This window comes from Myodes glareolus, chromosome 21, assembly GCF_982192425.1.
Source record: "Myodes glareolus chromosome 21, mMyoGla1.1, whole genome shotgun sequence".
Lineage (NCBI taxonomy): Eukaryota > Metazoa > Chordata > Mammalia > Rodentia > Cricetidae > Myodes > Myodes glareolus.
This window is the reverse complement of record NC_142046.1, coordinates 59836529-59862232: the sequence shown is the minus strand read 5'-3', so window position 1 is coordinate 59862232 and position 25704 is coordinate 59836529. Positions and strand designations below refer to the sequence as shown.

The 25704-nt window shown below is 40.7% G+C and overlaps 1 protein-coding gene across 1 annotated transcript in view; it reads right to left on the bottom strand.

Moving 5' to 3' along the window:
- Nucleotides 1-25704, bottom strand: part of Itga4 (integrin subunit alpha 4) — a 74889-nt gene that overhangs the window by 9808 nt on the left and 39377 nt on the right. Inside the window, exons 16-25 of the mRNA XM_087900098.1 lie at nt 23767-23916; nt 22623-22699; nt 10611-10761; nt 9518-9613; nt 8801-8880; nt 8432-8521; nt 6280-6370; nt 5274-5381; nt 4335-4460; nt 1128-1247 (exon numbers count right to left, since the gene is read on the bottom strand). Coding sequence (XP_087756224.1) covers nt 1128-1247; nt 4335-4460; nt 5274-5381; nt 6280-6370; nt 8432-8521; nt 8801-8880; nt 9518-9613; nt 10611-10761; nt 22623-22699; nt 23767-23916 — 1089 coding nt within the window. The remainder of the gene's footprint in view (nt 1-1127; nt 1248-4334; nt 4461-5273; nt 5382-6279; nt 6371-8431; nt 8522-8800; nt 8881-9517; nt 9614-10610; nt 10762-22622; nt 22700-23766; nt 23917-25704) is intronic.

Genomic DNA, 25704 nt, shown 5'->3' with positions numbered 1-25704 from the left:
AATGGGAGGACTGATTCTCCACAGGCAGTATATAGCGTGTAGAGACACCTTTGACTGTAGGGATGGGAGCAGCGGCGGGAACTACCTGGTATGTATGGCACTACTAAATGCCTCCCAGTGTGTATGAAAGCCTGATGAGGAAGGCTTTTCTGTCCACCATGTCAGCTGTGCCAAGAGAAACTTGGGCAAATGAGAAGCAGCTATCAAGGCTGAATGGCTCGCTGCTGGTCCTGGGACTTTAAGGCATATCTGAAGTTAAAATGAACGAGTGTCTGTCTCTCCTTCCTCTGTCTTATGGAATACTCCTTGACTACTGTGTGGTCATTTCAAAACATGCTACTGAATAGGAATAAAATTTGTCTCAATCTGCAGCTCTATTGGCTAGTCTTAGCTGTAGTGGCCACTGACTCGGTCTACACTGGCCAGATGGGGAAACAGAAAAAACGCTTCAGCTTTTCTCCTGTCATCTAAGAGCTCTTCACAAAACACTACTCTCCTAGAGAAAAAAGTTCAAAAGGTGTTTAATTCCTTTTTAACTTGAAGTTTTAAAGTTTGGTATTTTTCAAAATGATATTTTGTTACCAAATTATGCTATAGTCGATACTTTGTTACCAAATAATGCTATAGTTGATACTTGTTTTTGAGGCTGAGTCTCATGTGGTGTAAAAGGGCCTTGAACTCATTATGTATCTGATGATAACCTCAACCTTGTAATCCTGCCTCCACCTCACAAGTGCTGGGATTGCAGGCCTGAGCCACTACACCCAGGTTTAGCTGCTACGTTTTGATGTTTCAGTTTTATTTTCTTTGAAATAAAATTTTAATTTCGCTTCTTAGTTTTAGTTTTTTCACATTATCTTCTAAAGGACGATTTAAGGTTATGTGAACCAAAAGGGAGTCAAGTTCTTCTGTTCACTTAATTCATAGAGAGAGGCATCCTTTCTAAAGCAACCCTAGTGATCCACAGTTTATCTCTGTCCATTGATGTAATGAGGTTTGGGCTTTCTTCCCAAGCTGCAGTCTTCTCTCTGGAGTTTGTTGAGTGTTTCCATATTAACCCGTCTATGTAAAAATGACCAAGTTTGTAGCTCTACATCACATCGTTATCCGTCTGATTTTAGACTCACCATTTCCAAGATGGATGGCCGACCTTCCAGCTGGATGTGAACGCTGGCTTCCTTTCCACTTTCCATTTTCCCGAAGTTGCATAAGAAATCTAAACAGTGTAGATCCACTTTCATGCAATACTTGAAAAGAATGTAAAAGCGCTGCATTAAAATTTTCTGCATTTGAAAGATGAACAGCTGGAGAAGGTGGCTCAATAAATAGAATGCCTGCTGTGTAGCAGAAGGATTAATACGAATTTGAATCCCCCAATCCTGTGCAAAACTGGGGGAGCCTGCATGGACCTCTAATCCCACTTGTGTCTCTACCACAAGATGGCAGGTAGAGATGAGAGAAGTTCCAAGGGGCAGATAGTCTCAAACAGGTAGAAGTCGAGAGCCAACCCCATGTGATTTCTTTCTGAACACCATGCATGCCCTACAACACACCTGTATTCTCCAAAAATTTAAAGCATGAATTTTAAAATTGAAAACCTACTTCGCATAAGTTAAAAATCTCCTTAGTGTGCCACAAGGCAACTCAGTAGCAGGTCAATGTACTTGCTGCGAAACCTGAGAACCTGGGTTGAAAATTGCAGAACCATTGTATAATTTTTGTTTGTCAAAAATCAGGTGTTCAGAAGTTCAGCAAATGGTGCTAGCGTAACTGGATGTCAACATGTAGAAGAATGCAAATAGATCTATATCTATTCCCATGTATAAAACTCAAGCTCAAATGAACCACAGACCTCAACCTAAATGCAAGAACATTGAACCTCATAGAAGAGAAAGTAGGAAGTAGCCTTGAATGCATGGGCACAAGAGACCTCTTCCTAAATATAACACCATTAGCACAGACACTGAGAGCAACAATTAATAAATGGTACTTCCTGAAATAGAAGCTTCTGTAAGGCAAAGGACACAGTCAAGATAAAAAGGCAATCTACAGAATGGGTAAAGATCTTCACCAACCCCACATCAAACAGAAAACTGATATCCAAAATATACAAAGATCTTAAACTAGACATTAAAAAATGAGGTAAAGTTCTAAAAAGAATTCTCAACAGAAGAATCTCAAATGACTGAAAGACACTTAAGGAATTGTTCAACATCATTAGCCATCAGAGAAATGCAAATCAAAATGATTCTAAGATTCCATCTTACACCAGTCATAATGGCTAAAAATCAAAACACCAATGACAGCTTATGCTGGAAAGGATGCAGAGTAAAGGGAACACTCATCCATTGCTGGTGGGAGTGCAAACTTGTACAGCCACTTTGGAAATTATTGCAGTCTCTCAAAAAATTGGGAATCTATCTCAAGACCCAGCAATACCACTCACTCTTGGGCATATACCCAAAGAAGGCACACTCATACCACAAGGACATTTGCTCAACCACATTCATAGCAGTATTATAGCCAGAACCTGGAAACAATCTAGATGCTCCACAACTGAAGGATAGATAAATAAAATTTGGTACATTTATACCATGGAGTTCTACTCAGTGGGGAAAAAAATGGCATCTTGAAATTTGCAGGCTAATGGATGGAATTAGAAAAGAGTGAGGTAACCCAGACCCAGAAAGATAAACACGGTGTGTACTCACTCATAAGTAGAGAGATTAGACATACAGCAAAGGATACCAGCCTACCGTCCACAACCCCAGAGAAGCTAGGTTACAAGGAGAACCCTAAGAGAGACATACAAGGGTCCCCCTGATAAAAATAGACAAGATGTCCTGACAAAATTGGGAACATGGGGGAAGGGGAGGAAGAGGAAAGAAGGGAAGGCAGGAGGGAAAACATGAGGGAATGGGATGGTCAAGATGGGGGAAGGACAGTGAGAGGAAACCAAGAAAAGAGAGATCTTGATTGAGGAAACCATTATGGGGCTGGTGTGAAACCTGGCACCAGGGAAATTTCCAGGAATCCACAAGGACGATCCCAGCTAAGACCCTAAGCAATAGTGGAGAGGGTGCTAATTGTCATCATAGAACCTTCTTCCAGCAACTGGTGGAAGCAGATGCAGAGATCCAGAGCTAAGAACTGGGCCAAGCTTCCAGAGACTAGTTGAAGAAAGGGAATAGCAATAATATGAGCAAAAGGGTCAAGACCATGATGGGGATGCCCACAGAAACAGCTGACCTGAGCTAGTGAGAGCTCACTGACTCTAGATTGATAGCAAGGAACCTGCACAGGACCAAACTAGACCCTCTGGCTGTGGAAACGCTGGCAATGGGACCAGGATTCATCCCTGGTGTTTGAACTGGCTTTTTGGAGCCCATTCTCTTTGGAGGGATACCTTGCTCAGCCTAGATACAGGGTGGAATGCCTTGGTCCTTCCTCAAAGTTATCGGCTAGACTTTGTTGACTCCCAATGGGAAGCCTTATCCTCTCTGAGATGTTGATAGGGGTGGGGTGGATGGAAGGTGGGCAGAGTGGGAACTGAGATTGGTATGTAAAATGAGAAAAGATGGTTTTTAAAAAATAAATTAAAAATTTAAAAAAGAATAAGAAACAACAACCAATCTTTAGAACCTACAGGACGGTCGAAGAGAACCTTCTTCTGAAAGTTGTCCTCTGGCCTCCCATACATGACATGCGTTCATGGACACTAACACAACTGAACATGAGAACACGATAGAATATTTTTCAATAACCTTAGTGGCGTTCAGAAAACCGTCCTTTTTATAGAATCACCTCCCCTTCGTAGCATTTAAAATCCATCTTGCTTTAAATAAAACAAGTGTTTTCTGTTTTATAAATTAAAACAAAGTATTCAAAGTGTAGCATCTGTTTCTACCATTCTTAGTAACTGAACCTTCTGGGACAGGCTGAAAAGGTTCGCAATTAGAGTCTCCCTAGGTTACACGCTCTGGTTTTTGTTGCAAAGCTTCACGGGTTTTTCTTATAAAGTCACTAATATGGGAAGGAATGAGAATCTCTTGCTATTAATATGGCTGCCCAGGTGGCTTGATGTCAGAAAGGTTCAGGTGTAAAGTCTGGGTGACACACTGGAGCAGTTGTTGGGTAATGAAACCCTACACACATACTTAACCCTGGGTCCATCTCAGCGCTACATCGTGCCTGCTCCTCTCTAGTGGGAATATCGCCTTAGCTGGTATCCATTGTCACGTCGCTGGTCACTCAAACACCCACTGAACTTGGTTTTAAATGTTTTAGTTCTTTGTTGGGAAACAGATACGCATATCTGAAAAATGGAAACTTACCAAGAGTCTCTTGTCAGTCTTTGATAAGAATTTGACTATGTCTGTCAAGGTCTCCGCTACGCCTTTTTCCTGTCCTGATGTACACTCTCTTCCATAATGTTTAAAATGGCATTTCCCAGTAGTGGCCTAAAGACAGACAAAAAACAAACAAAAAAAGTATGTCTCTTTGGAGAGAGCTGACACAACTTGACTTTAAAAGTTTCAATTGATTATTTTTACTAAAGTGCATTAAGCATCTCCAAAATTGTGAAGGTATATTTGACAAAATAGTGAATCTCTTGGCAAGTCTACAAACCAAGCCCCACACAAATTATAGCCGGTTGGGCCTAGCTGACAGCACGGTCTATCCTTACTAAAAAGGGGAAGAAAAATGGCAGATGACCATTAGCCTAAGTTAGTTTTACAGAATAAAATATGCTATAATTATACATCCCAGCATCTAAATCTGGAATTCAAGTAAATTAAAAAAAAATTTTTTTCAAACCCTCTTACATAGGCTTTTCTGGGGATTGCTATTGCTTGATACCTGGAGGAAATCTCATGAGTTAACACAGAAACATTGGCTTAAGAACTGATTCAAATATTTCCTTAAAGAGGACTTCCCTTCCTGTTCTTGCTATAGTGGTGGCTTTAAGCTTCATGGAGCATTCTGTTAACTCTATCTCCATGGGCTCATGTCTAAAGAGTAATATAAAACAGTTTATCAAGATGGAAGAACCAGGTTTTCTGACTGTGTATGACAATGCAGGTGCAACCTCTGGGCTGCAGTCCTGAAGAAATGTACTATATTCGAGGTCCTCTCAGCGAGTGCATACAGAATTCACAGCATCAAGTAGGGCTGAAGTGAACAGGAGTGTCCATCTTCACAACAGTCCTTACGATAAAGGGTTGGGATTTAAGACACACAATAGAGGTCAGTCAAAGGGAACATCTTTTTACCTGGATTTCTAAAACGTTGAACAACTTATCCGTTTGAGGGAGGAAAGAATTGGGTACCATTATTTCCACACTAACATTTGGAGCCATGCTAATGCCGGTGTTTATAACCTGAAAAAAGAAAAGAATTTAAAAGACTTTTTCAAAATTATAAATGCAGAATTACTAGCCAAAGTGGAGGATGTATGGTTGGCAGATACACACTAAAGCAGGCAGAATATCCATAAGTCATAATTTTTCCATTTTTATCAGTTCAAATAGCCCCTCCGATCTATCTATGCCTGCTGGTCACTTTACCGTCATGTCTGGTAAGCAAGCAGTGACACTTTGACGATGTAATCCAGGACCTGCGTTCTGTACACTGCTATACTGTTCAGACAGTGCTCGGACAGTGCTTTTGATTAAGACAAATATTTCTGTAGGCACTACCTCTTAACATCCGTGACCAGCCAAATTTTCTGTTTAACAGCTAAATTTTCAAAACTGAGCTTCATATTAGTATATTAATACTTCTATATGATAGCCTCTTTTTGACAAAAAAAGAAAAGAAAAAGATTATTCAATACTGATGAAGCTTATCCTAATCCTGAAGCCTGGACGGCAGGCCAACCACGTTGATCCTAGAGAAGGTAAAGTAAATGCTCCCATTACCTGGTAATGTTGCACTGGTTAAAGAGCCTGAACCAACTGTAGATTTCCTGATTTACTCACAACCATGCTTTCCCTTGGCTTTTCTGCCTTGAATGTAACTTCAGAAGGATCAAAAGACCCTAACCTCTGCCTGTTCCAGGAATTCACATATCTTAGAAAATTTGGACCAAGCAAAGTGGGAAAAGCAACAATTGCCTTAGAGGAAGGGGGCGGAGTCACGGAACAGCAGCCCTGCAGCCAGCCAATCAGTGAGGCTGAGGGACAGAGGGGACGGGAATCCCCCTGGAGAAAGGCTTACGACCAACCCTTTCTTCCTTCCCATATGTTACAAACGTCAACAAAACCCAGCTTTGCCTACATGAAAGGTGAAGTTCAGCTTCTCCGTCATGCATGTTTCTGGCTCATTTTCTTCACTTGATCCGTATACAAATGAAGTTGGGGTCACGAACCTGCCGGGAACAAGGTCAGCTTGAACGTATTGTCCTTTGGACGACGGGCCGTACAGTCTGGCTTTAGAGGCAGAATATAGCACATTTAAAAGCAACACAGAATCCTTTCGGGTTCTTGGTCAGATAAAAGCTCGAAGAACTGATGAAACCGGGAGGCCGCGTGCTGTCCCGAGGGGCCATGCCTGTGCTAACCAGTACATGTCCTTGCCTTCGCCACGCCTGCTGGCTTGCTCCCTAAAATGATCTGTGCAAGTCTGGGAAGCTTGAGCGGAAGCCTTAACTTTTCCCCGGGTGTGGTAACGCCATCCAACCTGTTCATTAGTTCTCGACGGCTGGCTGAACCTCAAAATTCTGATAACAAGGCAAACACCAACTTACATGAAAAAAAAATAAAAATTTTGTTAGAAGTTCTTTTTTTTGTTTAATCCACAATCAGCCAAATGTCTGCTGAGTGTAACCAGCACCGAGAAAGTGCTGTTCTGGGGAACTCCTTGCTCCGCAAGGCACTCATATTCTACATATTTGAAATTAGGAGTCCTGCCTCCTGGAAAGGTGTTAGAAGCAATCGGACAACACACAGCTGTTCAGTTTAACACTGGTTGTCTTTGTCCCGAATACCAGCGTGTGACTGGTGGAACTGGAGGTGTTCGTCATGTGGAAAAGTGAGAAGCAGTGTGGGTGCTAAATGCTAGGAGACAGGGATCAGCTTCCGTTTGCTGCCCCGCTGACTCTCACAGCCGCCTTCTCCGGGAAGGACCACGTTCTCCCTCCTTCATAGAACTGATACTCAATTCCATCAGTTACAGAAAGTGACATTTTATGTGGTTGGGCGCCTGCTTCATGCATGGTTAAAATGATACCGAGGGATGTTTTGTAATTAGAGCAATCAATAAAATTTGCCCATTTTATTCTGTTAATTCATATCTTCTATTGTTTTGAAAATGTATGCACGCATCTACAACCAAGAAGGAAGTGGCCCATGAGTCCACATCCCTGACTAAGAAGCTGGGGACAGCTAAGGATTTCTGCAGAGGGAGTCAATATTCTCTATGTGTGTGGTTTGGGGTAGTTGTCCATACTTAGTGGAAGGCCCCATACTCAGGAATACAAAGGCAGTGTAAATTAGAGTTTGTAGTTTTTTTTTTTTTCAACAACATGAATTTGGAGCCATTTAGGGAGGGAGAGTGGATCTGGGTGGAGATAGGGAGAGGAATTTATAGATGAATATGATCAAAACACATTGCATAAAATAAAAAGTTAAATGCTCGTAGTATAGTGGCTATTGGATGTGCTGGTTCATGGGTATAGAGCTAACATGCAGGACACAGAGCCAAACGTGACGATCAGGATGCTTGCCAAAGCCTCAAGGACATCCTCCTGATCTGCACCAATCGCAGGCCAGTCTAGACCACACAGAGAGAAACTGTCTCAAAAACAACCAAAACATGTCAGTGGAGTCATTGAAGGTTCTGTGACTCTCCTCTTTCATTCTGCAGCCATACATTTTGAACCAGAGAAGAATCCACTCAGAAACCGCTAAAACCACCAGAAAACACTAAAGTTGGCCCCAGTATTCTGACTGAGGAGCACTCTCGGGGTTCAAGAAAAGTCAGGAGCCACTTCCCAGCCGGCTCAGTCACTTCTTAGTCATTTGCCACACGGGTAGGTGTGGTCTCTGGAGCATGGCAGTTCGGCTAGGTGCCCAGTCCTTTGTGTCTCCCCACACTATGGCCACTGGGTACCATGCCATCAGCTGCATCCTACGGAACTCTGTGCCCCTTGGATGCACACTGCGGGATGACCATGGCCCGCTGAGAGCTTATTGGGGCTCTTCCAGTACAAAATCTCTAGCAGCTGGCCATGAGTTTGATGTAGCATCAGAGCTGATTACAGAGTGGATTAAAATAATGAATCACCAATCAAGCGACTGCGCTCAGAGGCGATCATGGAGACACAGTATCTTTCCCACGTAAATGTGTTCAAACACACGCCTTTCATTAATACAAAGAAAGAGACAGCAGTGGGAATCCTCTCTAACCCAGAGGCCTCTGTACTGCTTACCCGTGAACCGCCAGCGCAACTTCGTATCTTAGAGGTATCGCTAATGTCACTTTGTTGTCCTCCATTCTGTCCACTTCTCCTTCATTTTCGCTGTAGAAACAGAAAACGGTATGAGAACTCAGCCACAGAGAGTGCAGACTGCATCCTGCACAGACTTAATAGAGGGCTGTTTAGTAGCATCGGGGAAAGTAGGAAGCCAACGAGAAAAGACAACAGGACATTTTAGGACAAGGTTGGCAGAAACTGCTCTCATTATTTACACTGCTGCCATTTATAGACAACGGAACACGGCTTCATGGATCCCTGAAAGCCATCTCCAGAATGTGGCTTGTGTTGTGTGACAGCTATTTCTTGCGCACTGAACCATACCAGGAGGCGTGCACGGTGATGCTGAGATCCTCATCTGCCCTGCTGAGTGAGCTCACGTCCAGGAGGAAGCTAATATCTGTCTGGAAAGCAGAGGGAAAGACCCTGTTTTTATGCTAACATACACTTTTACAGATTGAGCATTTTTTCATTTCCCTTAATAGATTTTGTTGTTTCTCATGGAAAACAGAGTGGAAGATTCTAGATGTGGCAGAAGCTTTACCCTTCCCTCGGTAGCAAGACCCAGAAGCGGTTGGGTTGGAAGCAGCAGCGTTTCCATGCCTCACTTCCAGGAACAAAGCCTGCTCTAAATGTAAAGACTGGCGGGCCCAGACGGACACCATTAAGGAAGCTTTAACAACTTGGCTGAGGACTCTTGCCAAAAACACCTTTTTTGTATAGCAGAGGTAACATGCCTGGCAGACAGGCCACCTGGGGTGGGGGTGGGGGTGTTGGAAAAGAGTGAACAGGCAAAATGCATTCTGATTGACACATTTTCTTGCCTGTCTTGACATAAGCAGGTTCCCTGCTCACCCCCACCTCACCCCCAAAACAATGAACATTGCTAAGAATGTAAACACAAGGCTCACAGACTTCAGGACACTCTGGTCGCACTTAGCTTCACAACTATGCTCGTTCACAAATACATTGTTAATGCCGTAGAAGGCAGAAAACCACATTTCTATTAACAAATGACAATCACGAACACTAAATGCTTACCCTTGAGAGACGATCCACATATATGTAGCCAAGGCTGCAGGCGAGTTTCACCAGGCCGGAGCTCTCCGTCACTTCACAGTTTATCTGTTTCTCTTCCTAAAGGAAAAAATAAAAATAAAACAGTCAGGGGACAAAGAGAATTAGACATTTATAACATGTTTAGGGGTGTTTTTTAAAAATACTTTTTAGGAGACAATTTTCTACTTAGCTTGTAAAATAATATGTAGAATTATAATGGATAATACAGATGTGTATATATAAGCAATATGCATATACTTATTTCCATGTGAGTTCCCCATAAACAGCCCCTGGGTGTGAGCTCTCATGTTTCCCACTTTCTCTAAGAGGAACTTCTTTGAAACATTAGGGGACAAGGAAGTCATAAGGTCCACATTCCCTTCTGTCTGATATGTATGAAATTTGTTTAAAGTGTTTAATTGTAGTATGGTAATCATAATAGAACTATATCAAAGAGTCGGCTCTGAGTACCTAGAATTTTTCCTCCTCCCTGTGAGGTAGCTGTTTGGTGGTCTAGAGAGAGGGGTAAAGAGCGACTTTTAAAAGGTGAAAGCTCTCTGGGTTGACTGGCAGCGAGATCTCGAGGCAAATGTGCTAGAGACTTCTCTTTGCAGCTCAGCCTACCAGTACTTTATTGGTGGATACAGTTGCAATAATCTCAGTGCTTTGGTAACATAAGATCTGTGCGTACTTCAGCACTCGACTTAAAAAGGGGATTTCAGGACTGAGAAAGGCTGACAGTTCCGAAGAACTCGGTGAAGGCTGAGACCCTCAACTTAGAACATAGAGCAGGACTTCCGGGTTCCTTAGCATGAAGGATGCTCCAAGATGAGCATCATTAGCATCTTAAAAATGTGGCCGGGATGAAGTAGTGGCACTCAAGGACTTCTCTCCAATGAACTTGTATCTCAGAGCCAGGGCACAAAGAACATCTCAAAATAACCGGGAGGCTCAGAGATGTCGAAACGATAAGATGAAAGCTTCAGTTGTTTATACTAAATCAGTGGAGTAACTATCCTTAAATCTGTTTTGAGCTCTAGTATTACAGTCTACTGTTGTGGTTTCTAGCACTTACCAGGTCTAAGATCTTAATGAAGTAAAGGCCTATGGGAAGTTGGATATTCAGGGTTGTTTCATAAGCATCATCGCCAGCATTGAACACGGACACATTTAGCATTATGGTCTTCATGCTCCCAACAGCAAGATAGGTTTTATTTTCATATGGCCTAGAAATTAAGTAATTTAAGTAAAGAAAATTCTTCCTCCATATATAAAATATTTATGAATATAAACTATTAACTTAGAAAAACAACCACGGATGATCTCATACAAGCAGATTTAAAACTTCCTTTTCTCATTTCAGATATGTTCAATCAGCTGCTCCCAAAGAAAAGTTTGATATTATTATTTGTTTGATTTTCATTAGTTATTATAATTAAATTGTTGTAATTTCTATTATAATTTAATTAACAATATAATTAAATTGCTTTAATGCCCTTTTTGTTTAACTTACATTTTCCTCAATATTTTATAAAGTTTTCATTTAATCTTTGAAAAGACATTGATTGAACTACGTTCTACCCAAGCCAAACACTAGAAGAGGGGGAAACTGAGGAAGAGAATGGATGAGAAGACATAAGGGGATTTTGGCGGAAGGACAGCATAGAACTGCTCTGGCCAGCAGGTTTGTGGTGCAGAGATCCACTGAAGGAGATTGCATTTCTGAAGCAGTTGATTGGTTGCCTCTGATGAAGCTAGATGTAGGAAGTGAGTCACTGTCCTGTGAACTGTAAAACGCAGGTCATTAGAGATCTAGACCTGTGGGTACAGCCGTCAGGAAGGTCACCAGCCTGACTGAAGCTCTGCTAGGCCCTGGCAATCTATAATGACAATATAATAGCAATAAAATGACTATTGGTGAATATTTGGATCAAGTGCATCCCATGAAATTCTTAAAATGTGTCCAGTGTGCTGAACTTCGAGCAGAATAAAGATATTCAAAGCTACAGAGCTAGAATGTTCTAAACCCTTGAGCTGATTCCTCATTTCTTCAGAGCACAATGTCCACCTTTTCCAGGAGTGAAAATTAAAATAAATAAATAAAAATAAAAATAAAATCCTCACAACTTCCAGTTACAATGTGTTATTATTTTCTAAATCTAAATTTTCCCATAGCCATCAAGCAATTCCAAAATTAGAAAACTTGGGTTAATTAATTCAAACTGGAGAAGGATGTATGCCAAAACAACCAGGTGGAGGCAGTCTAACCGAAAGGCATAAAAGGATACGAAGAACACATTTAAGAGCTCTGATGTGAAGTAATTCTTGGAGATGAATGAATCTCCTTGTAAAACTGCAGGACCTAGGCAGTAAGTCAGCCACAATGCTGCTTTCTCACAAACACTGTGTTAAAGTATATTTCTACGTCTCTCTCGGAAAAGATAAAGGACATATTTCCGAATAATTGTGAATAACTATTAGAAATACGAATGACCAGCTCCTAGAGAGGAGGTAAGGACCTACACTTTTGCCAAGGGCAGGAAAAGCATTGCTGTTCTTTGCTTTTCTATTTATGTGGCTATTCAGGTTTGCTACCCTTCATGACCTTTTTAAAAATAAAAGGTTGACCATTTTGGAGTCGATATGGTCACCTCTAATTTCAGTTTCACACTCATTCTCTCCTCTGCCACCATGCCAACAGTGCCAACTGGACATTGCCTGGAGCAGCCAAGTGCTGCCAGTGACTCCGAGAGAGAAGCAGCCCCACCTCTCAGTATGACCCTGGGGCCCTCAAGAACTGGCTTTTGCCTCACGTTCCAGCATACAGGGCATTCCTTTGTTTTAGCTGCATCTGCGTACAGACAGCAACCTGAACACAAGATGCTTTCTAACTTACTCCAAGCTCCCGCCACTTTGAGTGCGTTCTCCCTGCGATGTAGCGGCTTAGCTTGAGCTTGCTCCGGGTGGTCAATTTAAACAGCAGTAACATCCAGGAATCATGGAGAAGCCTATTGTACGATGCCAAGTCAGTTTCTCTCAGTCTACATTGTCATGGAAGCTAGAAGCTGGATTGTGGCTACCTGAGTTTTCTACGAGCCTAGAAATATAGTTACTGTTTTGAAAAATGAGTACCAGATGAAAGGGCTGAGTTACATTCAAAAGACAAATAAAAAAGCCACAAAATGTAGTGGATATGTTATTTGCTTTTAAAGATTTATGAAACCTTCAGTCTATATTCTGTGAAACTGTAGCTAGATGAAATGCTTGTCTGTTCTAAAGTGATACAGATATTTCAAATGTCTCACTAAGAAACTTAATGTCCAGTACTATGAAGTCCCGTGATCTCCGCCCTCACCCACATCTGAATATGTTAGCAGAATGTACCTCCTGACATGGCCAGACTAGTGACACAATATAACCAAGGCAAAATCAACACCGGAAAGGGGAAATTACCTTCCAAACTTACGAAGTCGTCTGAACCTCAGAGCAGATAAACAATGTTGTAGCTTTGAACCCTTTCCCTACACTTAAAACCCCAAGAGTAAATCTCTAAGAAACAGGGACACTCACTATGTAAAGATTCTGTGCCTTTGATTCTGACACTTTCTCATATCAAAGCTGTTTGCGTAGAGGGAAGCAAACATCCTAAGATAATAGTGATAAAAATGAATACATGTGTGAAGCTGGAACCCAAACCAAGAAAAGACACTCTCCACACGGAAAACACACGGGGGGCGGGGGGAGCTCTCCCCCAGCTACTGCCCAGGTCACTCACTGTTAAAATCTAATACTCTAGATTTTCTCGGTTCTATATTTCATATAAATGGGATTAGAGAGTGTGTAATCCTTCTCTGTAACTTTGATTTTGAATGGAGTTTCTTTTTATTAAAAATGTCATAAATAAAATTAACTTCAATCAGTGTTTGCAAATGTCTGTGCTCCACCGTTGGAGCCATTTCCCTGACTTTCTCATTCAGGGATCTTCAGGGGTTCAGCAATCGCCCATGTAAAATGATAATAGTCTCATGCTGAATACATACGTGAAGTTTTGCTGTGTATTATCTCTTTCCCGCCCTCCTCTCCTCCCCTCCCCTCCCTGGATTTCTGTTTATCTGAGAGAAATTTTATTTAAAATATAACATTAATTCCTTAAAAAAAAATCTTTGAACCTTGGTTTGGGGAACTAAAATAAGTTATATGAACAAAATAAATTCAAATAAACAAGATATATTATAAGAAACTATTTTTACCTAGAAAAATAAAGCCAAATGATTGCCACATTGAAAGTAAGCAGGTCAATAGAGCAGGCATCTGGAAACTCCTGCCTAAAGGTTGAAGTCATTCCTTTATTTTCATAAAGTTTTCTCCACTCCAGCCAGAGTCACTATTGCACAATGATAACACAGAGGAGCAACGGAGACTGAGTGTGCTGTCCCAAGAAATTTAAAATATTATTTTCTCTTGATAGAAAAGATTGGGCTAGTCGCTGCAATAGAACTTATCTGACCAATAAAAATAATTTCAAATCAAACAAGCAATGTGATATGACTAGACTAAACTAAAATCCATTATTTTGTTGGTGTTTTCTGTTTTGTGTTGGATGTTGTTTGTAGAATAGAGTCATGAGAGTCATGCACTATGTAGGCCTGGCTGGCCTTGAACTGCCAACTGCAGGTATGCGTCAACATGCCTTGGTCCATTCTTAGCTCAACAGAGCCTTCCTTTAGTTTAGCTGGCACAGGCTATAGGCTTTCCCCTCAGAAATCATGTAGAAGTAGAGAAAGTAATCCAGCCCCAAGCTTTTAACCTCCCCTGCAGCACCCAGTAGAAGAGAAAACAATAAAGGATGCTCCATTGTGAACCACTTCTTCTTCCTGAGCCTTAGATTTGAGAAACTGCACAAAGAACGTGGAAACAACAACAGAGTAGTCTTCCTAGGCCCTGGCTCTCATTTCATCCCGGAGTTGTTTGACTGAGAGCTCACGGGCTATCCCTGTACTTAGGAGGTGGCGCCGTTTGCCCAGGTTGTGAGCCTTTGGGCTTAGCTAGCACGCTTCTCCTTGGCAGTGCATGTCAAATGGCGAGGAGAGAGCCACGCTGCCTTCTTCCCCCTACGGTTCCTTCATCACATTACCACCAAAGGGACTTTCAGGGTTCTCTAAAAGTAAACTTCAGCTTGACATTAAAGTTTAATTAAGACTTGTACAAGAGCTGCTTAGAAATAGATGTTTATAAAATATTCTGGCTCAGAACCAAGGCATTAGTCAGTGAACACCTTTGGGAGAGAAGTTGGCACTTCGACAAGCAACAGAAGGTGGAAGCGTGGCGCGCACAGGCAGTTTCGGAGGCAGCAGCCGATCAGAGACGCTCGGGGCTCACATTGTCAGCAAGACTCCCGATTTAGTTTCTACTTTAAGCTAGTTTGCACAATTAACCACGGTCCTAACTCGACTCTTTTTAAACGTACACCTCACCATAGATTTTGATTCTTTAACAAGATGCTGTTGGAAAGGCCCCCGCCAGCATCCTACATGACAAGAGGTAGAGCCAACTGCACATCTGGACGGGTGGCGCAACTGAACCAGCGGCTTCCCCGGGACTCACAGTTCACTCTTCATTAAAGCGTGCATAATGCAGGCTTGAAATTTACAAAGCTGCTTAGAATCCACATAACTGACATGGACCCAGGTACTGTGCACACACGGAATCCTAACTTAATAAATGAAAGAGGAAAACAAGCAAGCTGGAAGATCAGGCCCTACATGTTCTCTCGGTGAATGCGACTGGATTTTACAAGATGTTCTCAAAACCTTAGTCTCATTAGTACATTCTTTCTTGATAAAAAGTCAGTTTGGTCTCTGCAGCTTACTTATCTTTGATCAGGATGGTAGGGGCGAGAAAAGAAAGAAGGGAAGAGATAAGAGGAAGGAATGAGGAAAAAGATGCCAGAGCAAAATCAATGCGAACGGTTCCTACACTTTAATGTGTAAAGATGCTGAGCAGATTTATTAGACAGAACGTAGCCTTCAGCTAAGTGTCCTCCATTCCAAAGTCAAAGTTTACCCTCTTCTCTTTTCCTTTATTATTGTTGCAGCAGAAATAAAACATGGAGGGATTCCTGCCAGCTGGGATAAACCAATTAATTATCCCTCTTTACTGAATAAAAGCAAACTTGCTAAGTTTAAGGGGAGAATTGAAAAGGAGATTGGGGGAGGGAAAAGGCAGAGAGGGGAGCAGAGAAGAATGTAGAGCTCAATAAAAATCAATAAAAAATAAAGAAAAAAAGCTTGGATTGGAAGTTGGGTAGCGAATGAGCGGACTTTTGTGCAGAAACATGTAATTTATTCTTCTCGAGCTTTGTGAAGTCACTGAGGCTTTTATTTTGAAAAGGACAATTTTATTAGATTCACTTTTTGAGGAGTTAAAAACATGGTATCACGGGCCATTCGCTGCTTACAGTCTACTCATCGGTGAGCTCCCCATTTCCTGCTAACAGAACCCAAGATTATTCAGGCAGTAGGTCACACTCCCTTAATATCACAGAACAAGAGTTTTTAGTTCAACAATGGGGAATGAAGCCTAATATCGAATGTGATTGTGACTGCATTCTCCTTGTACCATGACAGATTTGGGGGAATCCATGCCTATCAAACTAAAGTAGGCATAAGAAGGGCTGTCTTTTCTGAAAAGCCTCAAAAAGCAAAAAAGCAAAACAAACAAACAAACAAAAACACTCTTGTTCTTGCACCCTTTTCCTTGATGAGAATGTTAGGGTTAAAATATTATAATCATTAAAAAAGCCAAGAGAACATGAAAGAACTTTCTATGCCCTGCCCAGGCTTCCTAGCTATATATAAGACCTGTAACTGCTATCTCCTTGCAAAAACTATGCCACATAGATTTCTGTAAGTCATGGTTAGTCAAACGCTCTGTTAGATGAAGTTAAAGTACCCCTAACAGTTATAAAAACAAACAGGTCATTACATCCTGACCTATATGAAAGGTCAGGCTGTAAACCCCTTCTCGATGGCTAATGCCAATTATTATGACAACATCATCATGTTTGCCCATTGTCATTTTACCATAGTAACCCCTCTGGTGGGCTTATTGTCCCAGGAATTTAGACACACAGGAGGAGGCCTCAGCATGATGGGACCACGAGGGGACGTGAATCAGCCCTGCTTTTCATACACTGAGCATTTTATTATTGCAGGCATCAGACACTCCTGTTCTTTAGTGAGTAACTGCATTTACATAAACAGGCTTCTAGATCTGGGACACATAATACCATCAGTGCCAGCAGAGCTACAGCCAGAAGAAGGCATATAACATATGGCCCCAATTTGCAGATGGTTGCTGAGAAAGGAGAGAAGGCACCTACATGGAGAGATGCTGTATTTTTGTCTGACACAGAATAACTTACTCAAAACACAGTCAGAGCTTTCAGTGCAGCTCTGAAAACTTAATTCAAAGCGTTCTCATTTGCACATCCCCCAAATGAGTTATCATTAGCCTCACAGAAATAGCTTGTAGCCTTCCAAACTGATGCAAAGGGACAAGTGCCCACTTCTTTATGGCGGAATTCATTCCATACCCAAAACAGCGACGCCTTTTGTTGAACCCTAAAATGTACCAGGCTTTGAACTAATCCCTTGTATCAAGTGCATGTTAAAAATTAAAACATCTTATAGGGAAGGCACAATTGCTACTATTTTATAGCAAAGAAAGACAAGGCTAATAAGCTTCTCTCAAAAGGCTACACTGTTGTGAATATGGAGGATGGGAGAGTTGAGCCTGATCAACTTGACCTCCCATGGGAAAGTCTTCATCATTACATCACTCCCCTGGTTTCCATGTGAGAAAAAAAACTTGTGGAAAATCATGAAACAAGAGGGGTTAAATGGGGTAGGAATCAGGGGACAGGGTAGAGGAGGTATAACACTAAAAACCTTTGAAAAATCAAATGAAAACCTACTACTCTCGATGTTTCCTAAAGTGTGTATATATACAAATATATGGAAAGAGTTATCCTATAATGAGGAGGCAATTCCTCTTGCAGACAAATCACGGCTAGCAAATAAAGTCTCGATAACAGACGTAGGCTCTTGCTTCTGGAGTTGTTAGTATCCTAGACCCTAAAACATTACATGGTATTACCATTACCATCTAGAACTTGATAGTAAGAATCTTGCAAAACAGGCATAGAACATGGAGAAATCAAGCTGGTCCTGATCTGGAGGCCTCATCCCTATTGGGCAGCTTTCCTGACAGAAAGTGCTATGCATGCTATTCTGAAGAAAAATAATGATTGGTCTTACCCATCTGTAAGACGGCACACTACAGTAAGGACAACTCTGGCAAGACACACCTACAGATGCAATAGTGGCACAGGTATTATGGGAGTAACCAGCCATTTTATGATTGGATTTAAGGCCCACTTCATAGACATGAAACTTAAGCTTGGCATTGGGGCCAAGAACCCAAGGCTCAGGTATACCATACAACCAAGGGGAGAACCTGTTACTATTATTCTACTAAGTATACATAGTATTTAACAAATTATCAAGACAAATCCTTATACCCATACATCAGTACATCTCTCAACTTTCACCAGAGAAGTTTCTTTTGTAGAAGGTGATGTTTAGCAAAGAAACTCACAACCTACAGAGAATCAGGAATGGCCGATTGCTCAGACCTAAATGAGACATACATATCACAATCACACTATCTTCTCCCAAGTCTCAGAAATCATTTCATGTGGCGCGCTTCCTGACCAGCAGGAATGAACGGCCACGAAATCGAGATTCCTTCCCTTATCACGTCTTTATTCGGAGCCACTCGGTTGAGGGAAATTGGGGAGAGGAAAAGGAGAGCGATGAGAGAGAGAAAGCGAAAGAGGAAGTGAGAGAGAGAGAGATTAGAGAGAGCAAGCAGAGCCCAGAGGCAGCTGCTTTTAAACGGTGGAGAGGCTTGAATGCTGATTGGTTGATGCCATTCTGCTAGGGCCTGAGACCACAGGACAGGTCAGGGAACCAAAGCTTTGAAATGCAAAACACAGACCCCAAACATTCTGGCCTGTGCGGCAGCATCAAAGGAACTGTAAACCTCCAGGCTGTAGGACCCCCCTGGCACCATCTCGCCAAGGCGACATCCTGGCGGCTCCTTACAATTTCATAACAGGGAGGACAGAAAGACTTTAAGAACCAGAGGCAGTGGAGGACTACAGATAAATAGTGTTTTCTGGGTACTACAAGGCATTTGCACGTATGAACTGACAGCAGCCATGAGTACCTGCACAAAAGTGATCCAGACAAAATCCCAACATGGCTGGGGAAAGTGGGAACACAAAGTCCTACCCCTAACTGAGGCGCTATTGACAAAAAAGAATGACTGCTAAGAGAGGGAGAATCACATTTAACAATGTGGCCTGAGGAGGTACCCATGCTCCAGTTTGTGGATTTACACCCAAGCACACATTAACTGCACAAAGTGGACTACATGGGTTAAAAAAACAAAAAACACATGAAATTTGGAAGAAATATTGGTAGGGGTAGAGAAGGAGTTGGAGGGAAAAAAAGGTTGGACTTTATCAAAACACATTATACAGATGTGTGAATTCTCAACCAACTTTTAAAAAGTGAACTTAAAGCTCTGTTCATAGTGGAGGTTTCTTCCTTGGGTCCCCTAGATATCAATGAGGACTTTCTGGGGTGTCAGAATAAGCATTTCTGTTAGGCATTGTGAGTATTGTCTTGGATATGCCTCGAGATCACACCCTAAGGAACACCAGCTTATACTTGGATAGCTACTGTTTAAAACCACAGGCTTGATTTTTAATTGGAAAAGTACTTGGTATGTAGACAAATTTTTGCAACAAAATAGAAAACCTGAATAAATAATTCCATGCTATTTGAATGAGTTGAATACATTCTTCGTGATATTTTTCACATAAGTTTTGAAATCTCATTTTCTCATTAGCCAGAAGATTTGCAATGAAAGGTGACCAGGAAGACACAGAATGCGGAAAAAACACGGTTAATGGTTAAGAAACCGTCCTGCTCTACAAACACACCTGCACAGTCTTTATCAAAGTCTTCTGGTATACCTTAGACCATGCACATCTTAGAAAACAAATACACTAATGGGAAGCTCTAAGTTGTTCAACTAATAGACCGACAAAGCCATGCTATGCTCTTGTGTGCACGGCAGTTGCTAGTCACTGTTTTTCAATTACTGGAATGAGCCAACTGAATCATTTATAAGAACCAGGTTCATTTGCCCATCAAGTTAAGGGCTCCTTGTACCACCACTGTAGATGTTAGGTCATACTGGACACATCAAGGTCAGAATACGAATGACAGTGCTGAGAAGCCAGAAGACTAGAGGATCCAAGCAGGCTACTAGGTACACTTTGTAAAATAACAAGGAGAGATGGGAGAGAAGGGAAAGGGGAGATAGCACTCTTAGGTGGCACTACTTCAAATTTTAATAATTGATAGAGTCTTACTGTGGGACAATCTTTGTATACTGTAAATATGTATTACTCTCATTGGTTAATAAATAACTGACTGGCCTGTGACTAGGAAGGAAGATACTGGGCTGCTGAGTCAGAATAGGAGGCCACTGGGAAGAAGGGCAGAGTGGCAGGAGTTGCCACCCAGAAGCAAAGTACATCCATAAATGAGCTAAGGCAGCACATAGGTGAATAGAAATGTGTTAAGTTGTAAGAGCTAGCTAAAAAATAAGCCTAAGCTATTGGCAGAGCATTTATAATTAATATTAAGCCTCTGTGTGGATTTTTTGGGGAGTAGCTGGTGGGACAGAAAAGTTCACCTATAGGATCTCAAGAATAAAAATATAGACAAAAAGGTTGAATCTAGGTTTCTCACTCAGGCAATTAAGTAATGGCTACACCATTCCTGGTTAATGACTAATCAGAACCAATCTACAGGATACTTACAGTGCTTGCCAAACAGCAGGCCGTGGGATGTGATGCTGCAAGATAATGATTTAGGTATAGGCAATGTGGGAAGATCAGGAGAAGTCATTGTTGTAAGATTATTTAGGAAAAATATGTCATGAGTGAATGAGGTGGAGTGAATGAGGTGATCATGATGGGTAGCAAGGATGTTCTCAACACAGTTGAGGGGAGGCTCGAGGAGGAAACACAACAAGATGTTGTCAAGGAGCTGAAAAGAAAGGAGCTTCAGCAGGTGAAGCCAAGGGCTACCAGGTGCTTCAGAGGAAGCTCAAAAAGGAAAAGGAAAGCATCCTTTGGAATGTAAGCCCAAGGTTACCCTTTCAGATTGAGCCTTTCTTGGTCTCTGACCTGCATGTGCTATGCCTTTCCATAATTAAAAGTCACACTAAGAAACATAGAAAAGCCGGGCACACACTATAAATCCCAGTGCTTAGGAGGCAGAAATAGGCAGATCTTTGTGAGTTCAAGGCCAGCCTGGTCTACAGAGTGAATTACAGGACAGCCAAGGTTACACAGCGAGAGTCTGTCTCAAAAAGAAAAATACAAAATAAAATAAAAACCAAAGAAACAAAAGAGAAAGAAAGTAAGAAAGAAAAGGAGGGAGGGAGGAAAGAAGAAGAAATATGTAAAAACAACCTATGGCTTGTGCCCAGGATCCCCCTCAACCCAGCCATTTGACTACTACTGCCCTGAGATTTTTATCTTAAAATTTGCCACTGACACTTTCCTTCTGCATTTTAAATGCAAACTCCATGGCCCTTCCCATCATTACGTTATCTTATGTTGACAAGGAACGTTAATGTTAATTCCACCTTTTTACATCTCCAACTGCTTATCAGGGCTTAATTCCCTGAAGATCATTTATAGTTTCCAAAAGGGTTCCTATCGTTCCTAAGCTCTTGAAATGAAAGGACTCCTGACATTTGATATACAGCGGTTTGTTCAGAAAATTTTACATTTCTTCTCCCTAGGCAAGCTGTGATAAAACACCATGACCATAATCAATTTTGTCTTACAGCTTGTAGTCTATTATCCAGGGAATTCAAGACAAGAACCTAGAACGAAGGACTGACGCAGAGCTATGAAGGAGAAGCGGCTTGCTCAGCCTGTGTTCTTATAGCACCTAGGGCCACCAGCCCAGAGAGGACACTGTCCAGGGTGAGCTAAGTGCTCTACAATACTCAGCCTGTCAAGACAGCGCACCCGGGCTTGCCTCCAGGCCAGGCTGGTGGAGGCGTTTTCTCAACTAGTGTTCACTTTCCCCAAATGACTCCTCCTTATGTTACGCTGACATAAAATGTGACAGTACATCCACCGAATTGAAGTTGCTCCACATAGCTCTGGCTTCCTTTATGTCCCCACTCCTAGATCAGTCCTCATTTTCCCCTGACTGTCACATCCTTACCCTTCTTTCCTTTCCTGTGGTCCCCAGATATGCAAAACAACTTGAATGTAGGGAATCGCTACGTGATACAAAGTTGCGATGTTTTATTGTCCACTGTAAAGTAGCACTAGACATCCTTTTTATCCAGGTCTTGCTATCTGCCAGATGCAATTCTAGGCATGTTGTACCCTATTACTCTGTTTACCATCCTGTGAATTTAGAACAAGTTAGTTTATGTCTCTCAAATTTGTTAAAATGTATTATTTTGCATATCAGATTGAGTTGCATAGCCCATTTTTCTAGCCATAAAATATACGAACCACTGTATATCATTTTTTACAGTAATACTCGTATTACCAGGCACTTAATAAACGTTGAAACATAATTATGATCATGATAATGATACCCAAAGGTGCAATTAAATCTCTTCTAAGGTCCAAAAATTTATTAAAGCATACCTCAGAGAACGTCAGGGTGACTCACATGCTTTCATTCTTTAAAAATGTTAATACTCAAATTATATATATATATATATATATATATATATATATATATATATGTTATGAGTGACATAGGCATCATTTAGTATCTCACAACAAACTTTGCCATTTTGTAGATTTTTTTATGATGACAACTCTCGTGGGTTAGTTCCTCTCTCACTGGAACCCACGCGCATTTACTCTTTATGCGCTTTTGAGGAAAAATGAGAAAATTACACTTACTTCAAAAATCCAATTTTTGCAGAAACTTGCAGATCAGCAGAACAATTTTCATGGGCACAAAACCTTGCAAAGTTTATCTGGAAACAGAACATTACAACCTTTATTTTAATTTCTATGTATTTAAAGAATAAGGTGCCTGTGCTTGACAAATATAAGAATGCCACATCAAATTATAATTTATGCCTCCTCCAAGGTTCAATCTGAGAATCAGTCAGGAGTTCAAATTTATAGTTTCAGGGCTAAGGAAGATCAGTCCCTCTAGTAAATTCCAGGACTAAAAAAAATAAAAAGCTTTGTGAAATTATATTAAAGACACTATGCAGCTATTTGGAATATCAGCTGCCGAAACATCCTTAATCTGCTTTCCCCCACTTTCTCCAGAAGTCCAACATCTACCTAATTTTAGCACAGGAATGGGCATTGAATTGAATCCAATAATATAGCTATACATTCAAGGTGAGAGGCATAGCTTTGTGGAAACATTGAACGATATTAAATGGTAGCATGACATGAAGTTTTTTCCAATTTACTAAGTTCTAATCATTTAAAAGGATCCATGCACACCTGAGTGTGCATGGACTACTCAGGAAGACATAACGGGAGACACTATGTAAAAGCAAAGAAAGGAAATAGTTCAAGGCGATAGGAACAAGTCAAGAAGGGGGAAAGATATAAATGAAGGAGGAAATCTAGAAGGTCAAAGAAAGAATCATGCACACGAAGTGGGAAGTGGGCTCATGGAATGACATTGAATAACTCACAGAACAACCGATATCAAACATGGTCTCTCTCCCATAATTCATTTTCTTCAAGGACAAAAAAACTTACATGTGTTCTACATAAATATTTATACACAAGAAGGTACTCTTGTGGCTAAACACAAGTTCAAACATATTCAGTTGACTATCCCAAAGGGACTATTAAGCACACACACAAACACACACGCACACACAAAGAGAGAGACAGAAACAGAGACAGAGAAGAGACCAAGAGAGACACATTTTAAATCTATTTTCATTAACTATTAACAACCCACAAAATTTCTAAACAATTCAGGCACATTTCAATTAAGTTTGTCATATTTTAAAAATTCTTCAGTTAGGTTACAAAATATTTCAAATGCAAAAAAAAAAAAGACTCCTACTGTTTTCCTGATCATGTCTTTTTCTTTCTTCTGCTGGAGGATTGGCTGCAGTGGTGGGAATTCCTCTGTGTTCCTTTTGGTAATCACATGATGTCCAAGGTGGTACGTGACCTCAACCTGAACAGGCGTGAGGATGTCTCGTACATCTTTCTAAGGGAATTGAAAACCATATGATTAATTAAGAATAGACACAGAAAACTCCCTTCTTCTAAAGGGCCAGATGAAGCACAAGGACAGAGATACAAGACCCATGTTTTAGCAGAATTGCTTCAGAAAGCTTGGAATCTGTGTTCTTTTTGCACTACAGCAATACCTCTACTGCTTGTGACCACACAAAGAGCATAAAATGGAAAACCATTACTATATGATAATATTTACAGAAGTCTGCATGTCCGTGCTTTCCCTTCCCTGCTATTCTCTGCAATTCCTGGAGTTTGGTGTTGGAACATAAACATTTTCATGTACACACTCAGTAAATAATTTCCATATATTCCATTTAATATCACCCTGTATCCTTATAGAGAACTAATGTCTCTCAATAAGATTTCTTGAAATCACTCAGAAGACTTTGTATTCAGTTTTATTCATTCAAGTTCATATTTATTATGAAATTTTCTTTTTGGTTCTGTATTGCAATGACCCTTTCCCCTTATATTATCTAACATCATGGCTGGTAATATAAGAAAGATGTTAGCCTTGTACATCTAAGTTAATTGAATTTTCTTATTGTGATCGTTTTATTGTTTGCTTGCTATTATTATGATTCACAAAAAGAGAGAGTTCATAGAGTTATCATCAATTGCACAGCAGTGGTAATCATTAAGAGATTCATTCTGCATTCATTCTCAGTGGCTTCCTGAGCTATACATAGCACTTCTTGTGTCTATTCGTATTGCTATGTGAATGATAGCACTTGTGAATGATTAGGTTAGTATTCATTTTCCTATGTCCCCAATGACACAGCTCATGGGTTCATTTCAATACATTATCATTGCTTATTCAATCTTTATTTCTACAGACATACATTAGTTTTATCTTTTAGAAATATTTCTCATGAGCTTTAAATATTTTATTGTACTTGCATTTGATTATTTACTTCATAATAATTTAATAGTTAAATAATCATAGACACAATCTTAAAATTATGTCTTCTTATTATCCAAATCATTACCTGACATATGTACAAATTGAAATAATATAATCAAGCAGAAATAACCAGAAAACATTCAGGATTCAATGAAATCAGCACCACAATAAATTCAAAAGTTGTTCTGGAATTGAAAACACATGCATGGGATTGAGACAAAAAAACATATCCTGGTGTCAGTTGCTCAAGACTCACTAGACAGAAATGGAATATCTAAAACACACGGACAGGTAGATATCCCTTTCTCCTTGTCTGGAGAGGCTACTGTGATCTCATGAACAAAGCCACCCATGAGCATTTATAACAGAAGTCAACTGAGCATTACACGGAATAAGACATGTTAAAGCCCACTATACACACATGTTAAACACAACAAAAGCTAAAAGAAGAACGATCTCAGAATTTGAGGGAGCTTGTTTTGATCAACAAATAGTCCACAAGCATCAGGACCATGTAGAAAATCCATGGAGTTTTCATTTTCCTTGGCATAGAATTGTTACTATATCTTGAAAATAATTTGAAGAACCAGGCACAAATTTTAGTGTCCATCCTATTAACCATTTAAACATCAAGCTCAGATGGATGCAAACTCCCTACGTCCTTATCAATTTACAAGTTCCATTTTAAGAAGTGCATTCAGCAAATTCTTTCTAGGCTATTCAAGAACTCAATTATTTGCACCCAGGACAGACAAATTTCCTTTTCCTGCCATATCCTTGAGTGGCTCCAAGGACAGACATAATGGGTACAGAGAGGGAATGAAGAAAGCACAGACACACAGACAGACAGAC